The 15010-nt window shown below is 40.5% G+C and overlaps 1 protein-coding gene across 2 annotated transcripts in view; it reads left to right on the top strand.

Moving 5' to 3' along the window:
- The window catches only part of tada2a (transcriptional adaptor 2A), a 30881-nt gene extending 25673 nt beyond the window's left edge, over positions 1 to 5208 (top strand). Inside the window, exons 13-15 of one of the 2 annotated variants that reach the window (XM_052035451.1) lie at positions 2313 to 2356; positions 4235 to 4308; positions 4718 to 5208. In XM_052035451.1, coding sequence (XP_051891411.1) covers positions 2313 to 2356; positions 4235 to 4308; positions 4718 to 4903 — 304 coding nt within the window. In that variant the 3' untranslated portion in view covers positions 4904 to 5208. Of the gene's footprint in view, positions 1 to 2312; positions 2357 to 4225; positions 4309 to 4717 lie in introns of both variants that reach the window. The other variant, XM_052035450.1, reaches the window with a different exon arrangement.
- Positions 5209 to 15010: the final 9802 nt, after the last annotated feature.

Below are 15010 nucleotides of genomic sequence, written 5' to 3'. Positions count from 1 at the left end.
TCCTTGGAAAAGAGCAGATGTTCAACATTTCGGGTCAGGATCCTTCTTCAGGACTGAAGGTAGAAAAAGGGGAAGCCCAATATATTGGGGGGGGGGGGGAAGCGGAACAGCAGTGATAGGTGGACAAAAGAAGGGAGGTGGGATGGGCACAAGGTGGTGATAGGTCATTGCAGGTAAGAAATAGTGATGGGCAGGTGCGGGGGAGGAGGGGAGAGCAGATCCACCGGGGGATGGGTGAAATGTATGGAGGCAGGCGGCGTGGGGGTCAGGGGAGGAAAGGATAAAGAAAATAAAGCGAGAAGAAAAAAGGAAGGCTAGGAAAGGGAAGAAAAGAAGAGGCAAGGTGGGGGGTGGCCAGTTTACTTAAAGTGGGAAAATTCAATGTTCATCCCGTTAGGCTGTAAGGTCCCAAGACGGAAAATGAGGTGTTGTTCCCCAGTTTGCATTTGGAAAATATATCTCCCAGTGGATCTGCTCTCCCCTCCTCCCCCGCACCTGCCTATCACTATCTCTTACCTGCATCTACCTATCACCACCCTGTGCCCACCCCGCCTCCCCTCTTTTGTCCATCTATCACTGCTCTGTTTTCTCCCCCCTTTATATTAGGCTTCCCCTTTTCCTATCTTCAGTCCTGAAGAAGGGTCCTGACCCGAAACATTGGCCATCTTTTTTTCCAGGGATGCTGCCTGACTTCTGTGTTTTTCCAGCATCTTCTTGTTTTTTCATTTATATTTAAAAAAAGGCAAAGTGATTTCACATTTTTTTACTTACAACACCTTACATATCTTACCTACTGTTTGCAGTTATTTAGTTTATTTCTTTAGGGAAATGGAATAATTTCAAATGCTGGAAGAACATAAATACTTTAGTTATTTAAGGTGGATAGAAATACACACATTCTGACAACTATAAAAGCTACTTTATTTAGTATAAAAGAGAAATTGGTAGCTTTGATATGAAGTTGTCTAGGTAACAGAAAATGGAAGGTCATGGTGAATTTTTTTTGGATTGAAGGGAGGTAGATAATGGCATTCCCCAGGGATTGGTGTTGGGTACAGCTTTTAATCTATATTAATGACCTAGACATGGGGGTCCAAATCACAATCTCTAAATTTGCATTTGACTCAAAACTTGCCAGTGTTATGAACAGTGAGGAGAATACAGCAGAATATAGGCAGGCTGCTGGAATGGATAGATGCCTGGCAGATGAAATTTAACACAGAGAAATGTAACATGATGCCTTTTGGCAAAAAGAATAAGGAGAGATCATAAAGAATAAAGGAAACTTTCTAAAAGGTGTGCAGGAGCAGAAGGACCTGGGGCAAGGGTGCACAAATCATTGAAAGTGGCAATGCAGAACTTTTATAAAATACTGGTCCGGCCTCAACTGGAGTATTGTGTTCATTTCTGGTCACATTATTAGAAGGATAAGAGGGCACTAGAGATGGTCCAGGAAAGAATTACGAGAACGGTTCCTAGGATAAGTTACGAGAATTGATTAGAGAGGCTGAGGTTGTTTTCATTAAGGAGAGGGCTGAGGGGAGATTTGACAGAAGTATATATAAAACTTAAAAGGTCTGGACAGAGTGGACGGTGGGTGACTGTTCTCTTTGATGGATGGAGTCAAAGATTAGAGGCCATAGGGGAAGAAAATTAAAACATGAGGAGAAACTATTTTACAGAGCATGTTGTTTGAATCTGGAATGCACTGCCTGCAGATGTGATGGAAGAAATTTCCATTGCAGCCTTCTAGAGGGAATTAGATAAATATATGGTGAAGAAAAATTTGCAAGGCTACAGAGAAAGTGCCAGGGGTAGAATTAGTGAGTTTCTATGGCAGAGGCCGGACACAGATACAGTCGCCTGAATAGCCACCTCCTCTACTTTAAGTGTTCTATAATATAGATTTCAGGAACGCTATTATTCAATGAGTGATATTGGAACATTTTTCTTAGTATTTTGGATGCAGTGTGTAGTGTATATTTGCAAGGTTTTTCAGCATTTCAACATCATGTACTTTTCATTAAAATCCCTATTATTTATAATATACAAAATTCCCATGAAGTTGCTGACAGAGTTGCATTTGTTTCTTGCTGAACAGTTGCATTTCCATAATTATTTTCTGCATAATTTCCAGTGAGGAGAGAATACCTTTCAATTTTGAGGGTGAAATGCAAGAATTTGCCTGGTTCTAACTGTCAATTTTTAGATTCAGATTAAAAAGGCAACTCCCTAATTTTCTGGAGAGAAGTGGCTTTCACATTCTAGAAATGTACCAATTTCATTATTTTTGTATTTCTTATTCGTTTCAGTGATTCAGGACTAAACCCAGTGGCACCAATCATTTCTACTGCAGGTGAGTAGCTGCTGTTCATGGCTAAGAATGTGAAGTGCACAAAGCTCTCCTTAACTTGCAGAAAAGCAAATTGACGATATGTTAGAGATTAGACCTGCTGAACTAGCTAGTGTTTGCTTCCCCATCTCTCTTACAGATACTTGGAGTCATTCTTTCTTGCTGGATAGCTTCAGACAGAGGTTGCATTGATCCAATAAATTAATTGTCACTGTTGCATACACTAGGTTTACACATCCTGAACTAAACAAGATGGCTTGTTTTTAATGTATTTTGAAAATACTGCAAATAACAAAAAACATTATTTCATTCAATCAATTTTTGTTCTATTCTGGGTTATTAATTTACAGATTTCACTTTATTGTGGCCATAAAATAGAAATTCATGCATATTAGAATTTCAGTGTACTTTAAACAGAGAAATGCCATCGATTCCCTGCAATTTCTTGCATAGACTTCTAATATTCACTGTAGAGATTGGAAAAGTCTATCAGCAGCACTGCCATACCATTTGGAACAGAGTAATGGACTTTGAAATAGTGTGAGCTTAATAGTCCAGACCACCCTCTTTTCAATTCCCTGTGAGCTTTCCATTCAGTGTTGCAGATCTTGTAACATGCATGGCATCATTGAGAATTTTGCTGTTCAAACAAATATTTGTTTCTGTTGCTTGGCTTGACTTAATTAGTCACAGCAGTACTTGGGTTTCTCATCTTATCAAAACTCATTGCTGTAGCACCCTAACTTTTCTCAGCCAGTATCAAAGATATCTTTTAAGTTTAATCTTTGTTTAAAAATTATTGTCACCCAAGAAATTCTAACGCCAATTTTAAAAGTCTTGGATTCACTTAGATTAATATGCCATTGAAAGAATTACAGGTAATATTCTCAATTTAGCTCTTGTGCATCCATTCATTTCCCCTCAGTTCCAGGCTGCAGAGCATATTGTTAATCTTTCCCACTGATCTCATTTCCTTTATACTGGGAATCACCATTTTCTGCACTAGCTCCAATTGAACAGAATCTTGAGGGGTTTTACAAATACATTCCCTCTGAAAAATGCTGATTCAGTAACATAATCCCAGCATGTTTTAAATATACTTGGCGTATTTGACAGCAATTGAAAGTGATAGGTCAGTCCCAGCACCCAGGTTATTTTTGAAATCTCTCATCAGTGAATCTGTGAGTATGTGGGCAATATCCCTCCCCCAGTATGCTTGAAGGGACTATGAGTTAAAGAATTAGTGTTGAATGAAGTCATCCTTTGTCTGACCCCTGGTCCTTTAAGGCATAGCTTTTCAGTGAGAGTGCTGAATTTCCCAGTGATATGTAATGTTTCCAGTAAGAAATAATGTTTCACGTTTGAGTACTGACCCTCTATTATCCAACTATTGCAATGGTAATCCTTTGCTCCCATCCTTCCCTTCTGTTCCCAATAGTTGTAACGTTACCAACTTTATGAAGTGTTTGGATAGTTCTCTAATTTTGATTTTCTAATTTATGGGAAGTGAACGTTGCTGGCGCTTGCTTATCGCCCCTTCCTTATTGCCTTTGAGAAAGTATTTCAAATAGAATTGATGCACTTTTTATATAGGGACGACTATCCCGTGCACTTATTCGTATAGTATTGATCTCATTGCTCACTTCATTACTGCATCACGCCCTACTCTAAATTCCCTTCAAGAACTTTCTCCTATTCATTAACACATTCATGACCAAAACCCCAGATACTTTAGGCGAATGGTAAATGCAGAACAATTTCCACTCTGCTTTATCAGCAGCTGAATCTTTCTGCCCAATAAAGAGTAGAAAATTAACTTTTTGTCATACTGTTCTTTACTGAAATTCCATTTGTTTTCCTTTTTTGTTATGGATGGAGCAGGTAGGAGAAATGCACCACCACTGAACCTCACGGGCCTACCTGGAACAGAGAAACTCAATGATAAGGAAAAAGAGGTACAGATGATGGTCTCTATGCTGCTAACCTTGGGAATATAAAATCCTAGTTTTATGGGTGGGGAGGGATAAGGTAAATCTAATCAAATTTTACTTCAGACACTTCGAGTTTCTTCAGGCTATCCCTAGTTCCAATCAAAATGTAGCTTTATATTCTTTAGTAGTTTTTACAATGACTTTTGCCTTTAAGAGAAAGCAGCAGAAAGTCATATCTCAACAACACTATTAAAATAGAAATTTTTGAAATACTGCTATTTAAAGAAAAATGAGTGAAGCGTTTTATTGTTCTGGTATGACATGGTCCTCCTATAATTGGAAGAAATTTTTGTAAAACCTTTCAATATATGTTGGAATAATGTTGCTTGTGGATTTTTTTTTTCTTCCTACCCCACCTCCACCCATCTCATAGCTGTGTCAGATGGTGCGATTGGTTCCCGGAGCATACTTGGAATACAAGTCGGCTTTAATGAACGAAAGCAGCAGGTTAGGTGGCTTGAAGCTAGCCCAGGCAAGGACTCTCATTAAAATAGATGTGAACAAAACAAGAAAGATCTATGATTTCCTGATCCGAGAAGGATATATTACTAAAGCTTAAATGGGCGACCCAAGGCCGGTGTTCAGGAATGCTGTCACTAGGCAACCTTGACACATAGCTGACTGTCACCTGGCAACCTCTGATTTTTTTTGTCAGTGATGTACAGAATAGAAAAAAAATTACATCATGTATTTTTATTTATTCTCTTTTTGTAAAAGATTAGAATTTGTTCACTGTCAGATTATGGATCTTTTGTGTTTTGGTAAATGTAGTGTGAATTCGGCATAATAAAACATGCTTTTTTTAAATAAAAATGTATATTTAAACTTTTTTATTACGAAAAATGATTAAACTTGCTTGACTGAATTTACTGTTTTAGATCATTTCTTATAATAAAATCCTAATTTTATGGGTTGCGAGGGACAAGTTACTGCACTTCCAAGCAAAAATTACATGATCCAGGGATTAAATATGCAACAAGTAAATCCACTTGCTCAGATTGGATTTACAGAATGAAAATTAGTGAGGAGTTGCATTCAAAGCACAGTTTTAGAGGAGGCATCTTTCAGGACTGTTAGGAATTTAAAAATGTGATTGGGGCAATACAGCTTTTGAATATTTACCTTCATTTCACAGAATGCGCAGTTACTGCTTTAATGACAGCCAGCCATATGAGATCACCAGTCTTGGAGCACACGCCATATGCAGGTCTCCTTGACAAGGTAGTAAAGACCTGGCAAATATTAGGAGCCAAGGATGATGACCCGCAAAAAATTAAATCAGCTACTTAAATTATGTTTTCAGATGCTCTTGATTTCATTATGTACTTTTTAAAAAAGTATGTGATTAAGAAACTTGCTGTTTAATGTATTTAATTATTAATCTCCAATCTCATGAAAGGGATACTCCTGGATTATGTTTGACTGATTATTAATACCAGTTTTCCACCCGCAGCTGAGTATTTCCTTAAGTGTTCATCTCACTCAGTGCTAGCTGAGATAATATACAGAACCGTTAGTAAGTTCCGGTGTCACTTTACTGCAGGACAACATTGCTATTTTTTTATTGCTTTCCATTTCATGCCAACTGAGGAAGAGAGTTTTCGATGACCAATTCCTGACACAGAGTAGATAGGACTTGGATAAAGTGGACATGGAGAGGGCATTTCAATTAGTAGGAGAGTCTAGGATCTGAGGGCACGGCCTCAGAATAAAGGCCATCCCTTTAGAACTGAGATGAGGAGGAATTTCTTCAGCCAGAAGGTGGTGAGTCTGTGGAATTTGTTGTCACTGAGGGCTGTGGAGGCCAAGTCATTGGGTGTATTTAGGGCAGAGATTGATAGGTTCTTGATTGGTAAGGGAGAAGGCAGGTGAATGGGGTGGAAAATAAATCAACCAGGATTGAATGGTGAAGCAGGCTCGTTGGGCCAAATGGCCTAATTCTGCTCTGATAGCTTATGGTCTTATGGACATCCAATGTATGCTTCACTGATTTGAACAAGTAGGAATTTGAAAGCACTGGAAAAGTACTACCAATGCTGCCTCTGCAAAAATCCTCCAAATCCATTGGTAGGACAGATGGACCATTGTCAGTGTGCTCTCCCAGACCAACATCCACAGCACCAAGACTGATTGTGCTCAATCAGTTCCACTGGTTGAGCCATATTGTTCACATGTCTGACACCAGATTCCAGAAATGCATACTCTGAACTCTGTCGTGCTAAGAAATTTTCAGGAGGGTAAAGAAAATGCTTTGAATATGTTGTCAAAGCTTCCTTGGGGAACAATGTAACATCCTCACTGACTTGTGGGAATTCCTGCCCTGTGACGTCTCAAAATGGAGAAAGAGCATTCGGGAAGGCACTAAGCACCTCAGATCTCTGTGACAGATGTGTGCAGAGGCCGTGTGCAAACAACAGAAGGAACATACCTGTCCGATCTCTGATGGAGTGTGCACCCTACACAGAACTTCACAACCACTTCAAAATGCGGAGGTCTAAAGGGACAATCAATGACTCGTGTCCTAATTGCCTGTTTTACACCCGTTTTAGGAATTCCTAACTTATACAACAGTGGTCTTGCCTTTGCATCCTTTAAGCTATGTACTAGCTAGAGGGTAACTATGGCAAATTCATAAAGCTGACTCTTAGTGTTGAAATCACACAGAAATGCATTTTCAACATGAATTGTAAACATTCCACAAAAAATATTATTTTGTGTAGTCTTCTAAAACTCTCAACACCCTCTTAAATAACATTCAGTGGTTGGCAAGCTAGCTGAAAATAGATGTGCTGTGTGTTGTGAGGGGATGCAGGCATACATGTGAGTGTACGTGCCTGTGTGCACAAGCTTGAATATGGAAATTTAAATACCACCATCAAGGTCTTATTCACAGACCATCGGATAAAATAGTGGATAGTTGGAAACTGATGTATATTTCCATTCCCGCTTGTGCTGTAATAATTTCAAATTCTGGACCCTATTGATTTCTGAAAAATGTGACAGAAATGTGCTGGGAAATTTCTTAAGCGAGGTTAGAGCTCAGTGAAAGAAAATCTCTTCCACTTCAGCTAATGTTTGAAACACATGCTGTTTGGAACACATCATGTTTGAAAGTCATCGATTAAGTACTTTTAAACCATCAATGTCAATTGCCACCTTTGGAAGCTTTGAAACTAACACTGCTGCAGTTTATTACCATTGACAAGTCAAGGAACCCTTTCTTGTCCTGCTCCACTCAAGACTTTGTTCTTCCAGCCAGAACTAAAGGAAGCTTATAACTATTGGTATCCTGGCATTTGGATGACTTTCCCATCTTCTATATCTTTCCTTCTTCTTCTTAACTATCTCTAACTCGGTCTCAGTAGACAGGTTGTTACCAACGCCCAGCATACACGCACAGATTCCAAAAGCTACCTTGACTTCACCTCCTCCCAGCTTGCCTCCTGTCAGGATAACATTCCTTTCTCCCAGTTTCCCCATCTTCATCATGTCTGTTCTGACCATGAGACTTGGAACCAGTGCCTTTAAGATGTCTTCCTTTCTATCTAACTGTGGTTTTCTCTCTACCGTTGTTGACAGGACATCCAACCGTGTCTCCTCTCTCTCCTGTACCTGCTCTCACCCACTCTCCTCCCATCTAGAACAAGGTTCCCTTTGTCCTTACCCTCCATCCCAGCAGCCCCAATATTCAATGGACCTTCCTCCATTCAGCAAGTCTCTTCCTCCCCTTCACACCTTTCCTTCCCCTCCCCTTTCACAATTCTGAAGGGACTGTTCCCTCTGAGACTCACTAGCTTGCTCTTTCAGCTCTACCTTCTCATGACACATAACCTCTCATAACCTGTCCTTTTTCCTCTTTACTTCCCACCATCTGGAAACTCAAACAGTTCTTCCAGGTGAAGCAGCAACTCTTTGCACTCCCAAGTTAATGTATTGCATTCAGTACTCACCTTGTAGTCTCTGAAACAGTGGAGAAATCAAAAGCAAATTGACTGCTTTGCGGCGAACCCACATGGGCGACCCCGAGTTTCCAGTCATCCGTCACTTTAATTCTCTAACCCATTTGCACTTTGACCTTCCTGTTTTCGGCCTCCCACACTGTTCAACAACGCCCAACGTAAGTTCAAGGAACAGCACCTCATCTTCCATCAAGCGCGTGGCAGCCCTCAGGATATAATATTGTATTCAATAACTTCAGAAAACCAGCCTTTCCCAATTGCATCAAACTATAAGATCATCCATGGGTAACATTAACAGTTTTCTCTCCCCACAGATGCTGCCTGATCTGATGAGTATTTCCAGCATTTTCTTTTATTTCAGATTTCCAGGACTTGCTGAGTTCTGCATCTCACAGTTCCAGCATGTTTTTCCCTCACTACTGCTATCAGTCATCTCCCTCCAGTTACACCTCCTCCAGACACAGCAAGCAGAAACAAGCCTGCTTAACCGAAGTATTCAACATCACTCTACAGATATAGAAAGAATATTCCTGGCTGCAAATGCATTCCAATTGATTCAGCTGGCAAAAAAGTTATCCGTGAGCAACACACAAAATGCTGGAGGAACTCAGCAGGTCAGGCAGCATCTATGGAGGAAAATGGACAGTTGATGTTTCAGGTCGAGACCCTTCATCAGGACTGGAAAGAAAGAGGGGAGATAGCTGTGGAAAAGGGTGGGGGGAAGGGGTGGACCTAGAGCTGACGGGTGATAGGTGGATCCAGGTGAGAGGGAGGTGATGGGCAGGTGGGAGAGTGGGAATGATGTAAGAAACTGGGGGGTGATAGGTGGAAGTGACAAAGGGCTAAAGAAGATGGAATCAGATAGGAGAGGACAGTGGACCATTGAATAAAGGGATGGAGGTGGGGAGGGGAACCTGTGGGAGGAGTGTGTGGGTGATGGGCAGATAGAGAGGGCAGGGGAGGGGTAAGAGAAGGGGCGACGGGGCTGGTGGGATAAGGGATAAAGGGGACAGAGGGAAGTGGTTACCGGAAGTTAGAGAAATCGATGTTCATGCCATCGGGTTGGAAACTACCAAGGAGGAAAATGAGGTGCTGTTCCTCTGATCTGCACCTAGCCTCAACTCAGCAGTAGAGGAGGCCGTGGACAGACATGCCAGTGTGGCTGGGCACTGGGAGATCCCAGCTGGTATGACAGGTGGAGTAAAGGTGCTTGAGCAACACCTCCATAGATGCTGCCTGACCCACTGAGTTCCTCCAGCTTTTTGGGTTTTGCTCCAGATTTCCAGCATCTGCAGTCTCTTGTGTCTCCAAAGTTTTCAGTGAAATTATTGGACTGTCTGAATTGCATGGATAAGTGATTGGTGGCAAATAGGTGGACAAGATGGACATTTTCACAAAAGAACACTTAATAGACGTGGCCGAGAAGGTAAAGCTGATTAGGCAGGCAGATTGAGATGAGGGTCCCTTTCGTTGTTTGACTGCACAGATTCCAACTGCTTTCATTAGGTTGCAAGATCACCTTTTCTTGAAAAACTAATGCACCTGTAATCATCGTACAGTGAATAAGCACTGCAGGAATATACAATACAGCTCCTTTGAGGCACATTAAATTCACATGGTCAATATTATTTCAGAAATAGGTTCAATCTTTTTCAAGCCTTTGTCAAATAGTCCATCAACTTATACAGAGCCACACTTAAATTAAGCTGGTTTATGCCCACTTCTTGTATCTGCACAGATGATTCATCGGTGGCTTTATCCTCAAGGTCAGACCAAGGACAAGTTTTTGTTAGCTTGAGTGAGAGAGCTCTCTGTCCAGAGAAAACAGACTTTACATTCTCTATCCCATCATTTCCCCTGCTACAAGACCATGTGTGAGGTTGCCTTTGGGTAGCTGACAGGAGGCAATCCCACTTTGGGAAATACTCCATCTAAGCAGGAAAGACACTATAACCAGAGTACTTGCCAACAGGACACAAAACCCTTTCAAATTAATCATGTCCTGTCAGGCAGCTAGGCAAGTGAATCACGAAGTGATAGGGAACAGTCCAGAGTTATTCTGCAGGAGCTGTTGATCCCAAACTCTTTGCAATTTAAAAAAAATGAGGGGTGATTATATCCTAAGATTCTGAGGGGGTTTAATAGGATTGACACAGTGAGGATATTTCCTCCAGTGAGGGAATTTAGAAGTAGGAATTGTCCCTTTAAGACAAAGGCGAGGAGGAACTTCTCTTCAAGTTAAATCTTTGGAATTGTTCCTCCAGAGAGCTGTGGATTCTGAGTCATTATTTATATTCAGGCGGCAATGGTGTTCTGGATTCCAGAGGAATCAAGGGTTATGGTGATCACGCAGCAGTGTTGAGGCTGACAGTTAGATCAGCCATGATCTTATGTTTTTTTTACATTCATTCAAGGGATGTGGGCTTTGCAGGCTGAGCCAGCATTTAATTGCCTGTCCTTAGTTGCCCTTGAGAAGGTGGTGGTGAGCTGCAGAATGGGCTTGAGGAGCCGAGTGTTCTCTTCAGTAAGCTGCTCCTTATTGTTCTTAGTGTTTGCAGATTTTTTTTAAAGATATCGTTAATTATTCTAATGAAAATTTTAAAAGTCTATGGTTGATGGACTGCTGAGCATTTTCTGTTTCTAGTTGTTCTCATCACTGACTCTAATTTCCCTGGTGCTAGAAACCACATACTTATCGTGTAGAGGTATTGATGACAACCAGATTCCTTCAGTGTTTGGAGATTCTGTCCATAATTAAGCTTCAGAATAATCCTTATGTCTATAAACAAAACAAATATAAATATCTGGTGGTCTTTCGAACAGATTTTGTTAAGAAACACAACCCAGAAAGAGACATGTTTTACTCAAGATGGTAAATGCATAATCTGCAGTTTGTATGGACAGAACTCCCTGATCAATACATTCATTCTCCCTTTGTGCAAGCTTTTATTGCCAAGGGAGATCTAAATTCCACAAAAACCCCAGTGTGGATTAGCAGTTCAGCACAATTATGAAGCCTCCAAAATAGTTGTGTGCCACATGCAAAGGAGGCACATGCGAATGTTGCAGCTCTATAGAACTCTGGTTAGACAACACTTGGAGTATTGTGTTCAGTTCTGGTCGCCTCATTATAGGAAGGATGTGGAAGCTTTAGAGAGGGTGCAGAGATTTGCCAGGATGCTGCCCGGATTGGAGAGCATGTCTTATGAGGATAGGTTGAGTGAGCTTGGGCTTTTCTCTCTGGGGAGAAGAAGGATGAGGGGTGACTTGGTAGAGGTGTACAAGGTGATAAGAGGCATAGATAGGGTGGACAGTCAGAGACTTTTCCCCAGGGCGACAATGGCTAACACGAGGGAACATAATTTTAAGGTGATTGGAGGAAGATATAAGGGGGATGTCAGAGGTAAGTTTTTTACACAGAGGGTGGTGGGTGCGTAGAACGCACTGCTGGCAGAGGTTGTGGGGGCAGATACATTCGGGACATTTAAGAGACTCTTAGATAGACACATGAATGATAGAGAAATGGAGGGCTATGTGGGAGAGAAGGGTTAGGTAGATAGTAGTGCAGGATAAAATGTCAGCACAACATTGTGGGCCGAAGGGACTGTACTATGCTGTAATGTTCTATGTTCTATGAGGCAAATTATTTAATATATTTCCCAAGCACAAATGAAAATTGAGATGTACTTATGAAACACAACTCTCAATTCAAATAAAAATGCTACATCTTGAAAAGCAAAAAGTGCAAAGGCTGGAGATCTGGAATAAATACAGAAAAAATATTGGATATACTCAGCAAGTCAGGCAGCATCTGTGGAAAGAAAACCAGAGTTAACCTTTTAGCTCAGGGCCCATTCATTATAATTGATGAGACTTCTATTTCCAGAATCTATCTAATTCAATTCAGACCATGCACCTTAGAATGAAGTTCAGTGTGTTCCCAACAAAGCCCTAGGATCAGATTTGTGATTTGTAGTTTAGAACCATTATTTCTTACATATGCCTACTTTACATTTACAACTATGGAAAGATTGCTCCATCAATCAACAACTACTCACAATCAGTATGGAATAGAACACAACAGTGAAGACTATTGGGCCCTTCAAGTCAATGTGAACGTTTCAAAGGGCAACTTATTCGATTTGAATATCCATGCATTTTTTTTCCCTTTGGTTACTTGTTTACTTTTCGTTTCTGAAAATATTTCTGCTACCTTATGAATTATTCCAAGTCATTGCTTGAAGCACTTTTTCTCCAAATGCCTTTGGTTCCTTTGCCAGTGCCCTTAAATCTGTGGTCCCTTAACCTTTCAGACATCGGGAAATTAGTTCTTTTTTCTACCCAACCCTTCAAAATCACTTCCAAATCTTAGCTTTCCCTGCTCTTGGGGAACAACCCCAGTTTCTCCAGCTTCTGTGCAAAACTATAACCTCCCAGTCCCAGACCATTCTTGTAAATCTCTTCTGTGTCTCTCTAAGGTTTTCCTAAAGTCTGATGCCCATTTGAATGATCCTCTCGCTGGAGCTGCCTTATGTACGCTTATCAAGTGAGTTCGAGCTTCGTAAGCTACTGAATGGACTTTTTGGAGAAGGAGTTCATCTCAAAAGTACCTCCATTGAAACTGCATCAAGGACAGGCCGTAATGACATGGCTCATTGTTTTATCTGGGTTAGTACATTCACAGGAAGGGGGCTTTGTTCATTACTTATGCATCGAGTGGCCATATCACCAATGTCCCAATTATCAACCACCCATGTCCTCAGAAGCTGGTGAAACCCAAAGCCTTGCCATTAAGTTAATGGCTTTGCATTGTGTTGTTATCACTGAAGAAATTGACAAGGTGAGGTAAACAGGGGCCAAAATGATTCCTTGAAACCAAGGGGTGAGTTGGGGTGTGTGAGGTCAGAGAGGTCCCAGTGGATTGGAAGGTGGGTTACCGACTGTCCACACAATCTCTCTGTGTGTTGCAACATCTCAACGGATGTGAGGTGGGCTGATATTCAGAATCATGGGGAGCTATTCATCTGGGGGTAACCTTAAGGTCTGGCTGCAGATCAATGAGGTTTACATACTAACACTCAGTAGAGAATGAAGGCAGCATAGAACACCATTTAACTGGAATATCAGGTCAATTTTAAGTCAGTGACCACAATTAGAGTCATCCTGGCCGACAAAGCAACTTTCAAGTTGAAACTAAAATAGTGTTTAGCATAACTTCCTAGCCTTAGATTCTATTCCCCCTGTTTTATTATGCCAGGATCTCATGTGTTTTATAACCTTATCCAGACAACTTCAAAGTTTTATGTACAAACATTCACTCCCTGGTCTCTGTGCTCTGTAATCTCTCTTTAAAATTGTACAATGTTTCTCACTTTATCTTTTTTCATACTCGCTAACAATTTTTATTTATTGAGAAGTACTTCACTATTGTGCACTGTGAATTGTTGTGACAACTTGGAGCCTGCTGTTGTATCCATTGCTGCTGGAGTTCACCCAGTATAATCAATTTTCCATTCCGTTTCTCTTTATAAAAATGCGGTTCAGTGTGTGACATTTAAGAATAAATCTGAATCCATGGAGACAAAATTGTGCATTCAATAATGATGCATTTACTTTAACCCCCCCCCCAACAAACTATCTTCCCTGATAACTATTTTGGCTAAATTGCCAATTAATTTCTGCCTGTGTCGAGCTTCAAATGATGCCAGCAAAGCTTGATTGCTGATGCACTGGTGCTTCGGAAAACAGGATTGGATAGGAGATGGGTGACTGAACTTGTCAGCTGATTCATTAACCTTGTCATTATTGAGGTCTGCTTTGGCTCCAAGTGTGCCTTTGGTTACATATGACATCTTCAATATTTCCTGTGGACTAGATCCATTCCGAAAGGAAACAAGAAGCATCCAGATACAAGAAATTTTTAACTGGGGGAGTGCATTCCTACTGAGAATTAGTGAAACGTGATGCAGAAGCATCTAGAGAAATAAATGCGCAATGTTGATAGTTTTGCATTCCTTGTCAATCCTGTGCCATGTCAATTATTCTTATTAATTTTTTTTAAATTCACATTTACATTTATTCCAATGTTATTTTATGCACATCTTGAATTTTGCACAATTATTCCTCCGCAAAGTGTTTCGCTGTTAAACTAAGGAGCTGAAATAAATTTCTGATATCTGGGAAAGACATTTAATTCGCTGGGGTTGTATGTTTGTTCATGTATTATCTATATATGTATTTATGTATCTGGAGATGTATGTTTGTAAGAGTAAATTGTTAACAATTGGAAGCTGATTTTACATCACTTCCTGGGTATATAGTAAAAATGCACTGTATTAAACACAGAATGCACAGTCAGTTTTTATTCTGAGTATCTATACAAAATTGGTTTCATTTAGGCTTAGTAGTTGAAGTTTGATTGTCCTTATTATTAATGGATTGTGTAAGCATTTTACGTCTTCATACATTTTACCTTGTGTTTGAATTTAGATGAATCCAGGACATTGTCCGGAGTTTCAGAGGTGCCCTGACTCTGCTTGGTGCCTAGTCCTGCAAAAATTCTTAATCCAGCTCTGCTCAGTCCTACACTGAAGTGTTGCTCAGTGTACTGACATCTTAAATATGCAATCTTTTAATTCCAGAATGCACCTTACTGTGGATTGTGATGAAACCATCCACAGTATTAATTAAAAACACAGCATGGTAGA

The sequence above is a fragment of the Pristis pectinata genome, chromosome 21 (assembly GCF_009764475.1).
Source record: "Pristis pectinata isolate sPriPec2 chromosome 21, sPriPec2.1.pri, whole genome shotgun sequence".
Lineage (NCBI taxonomy): Eukaryota > Metazoa > Chordata > Chondrichthyes > Rhinopristiformes > Pristidae > Pristis > Pristis pectinata.
The sequence above is the reverse complement of the archived record's forward strand: the minus strand, read 5'-3'. Positions and strand labels throughout refer to the sequence as shown.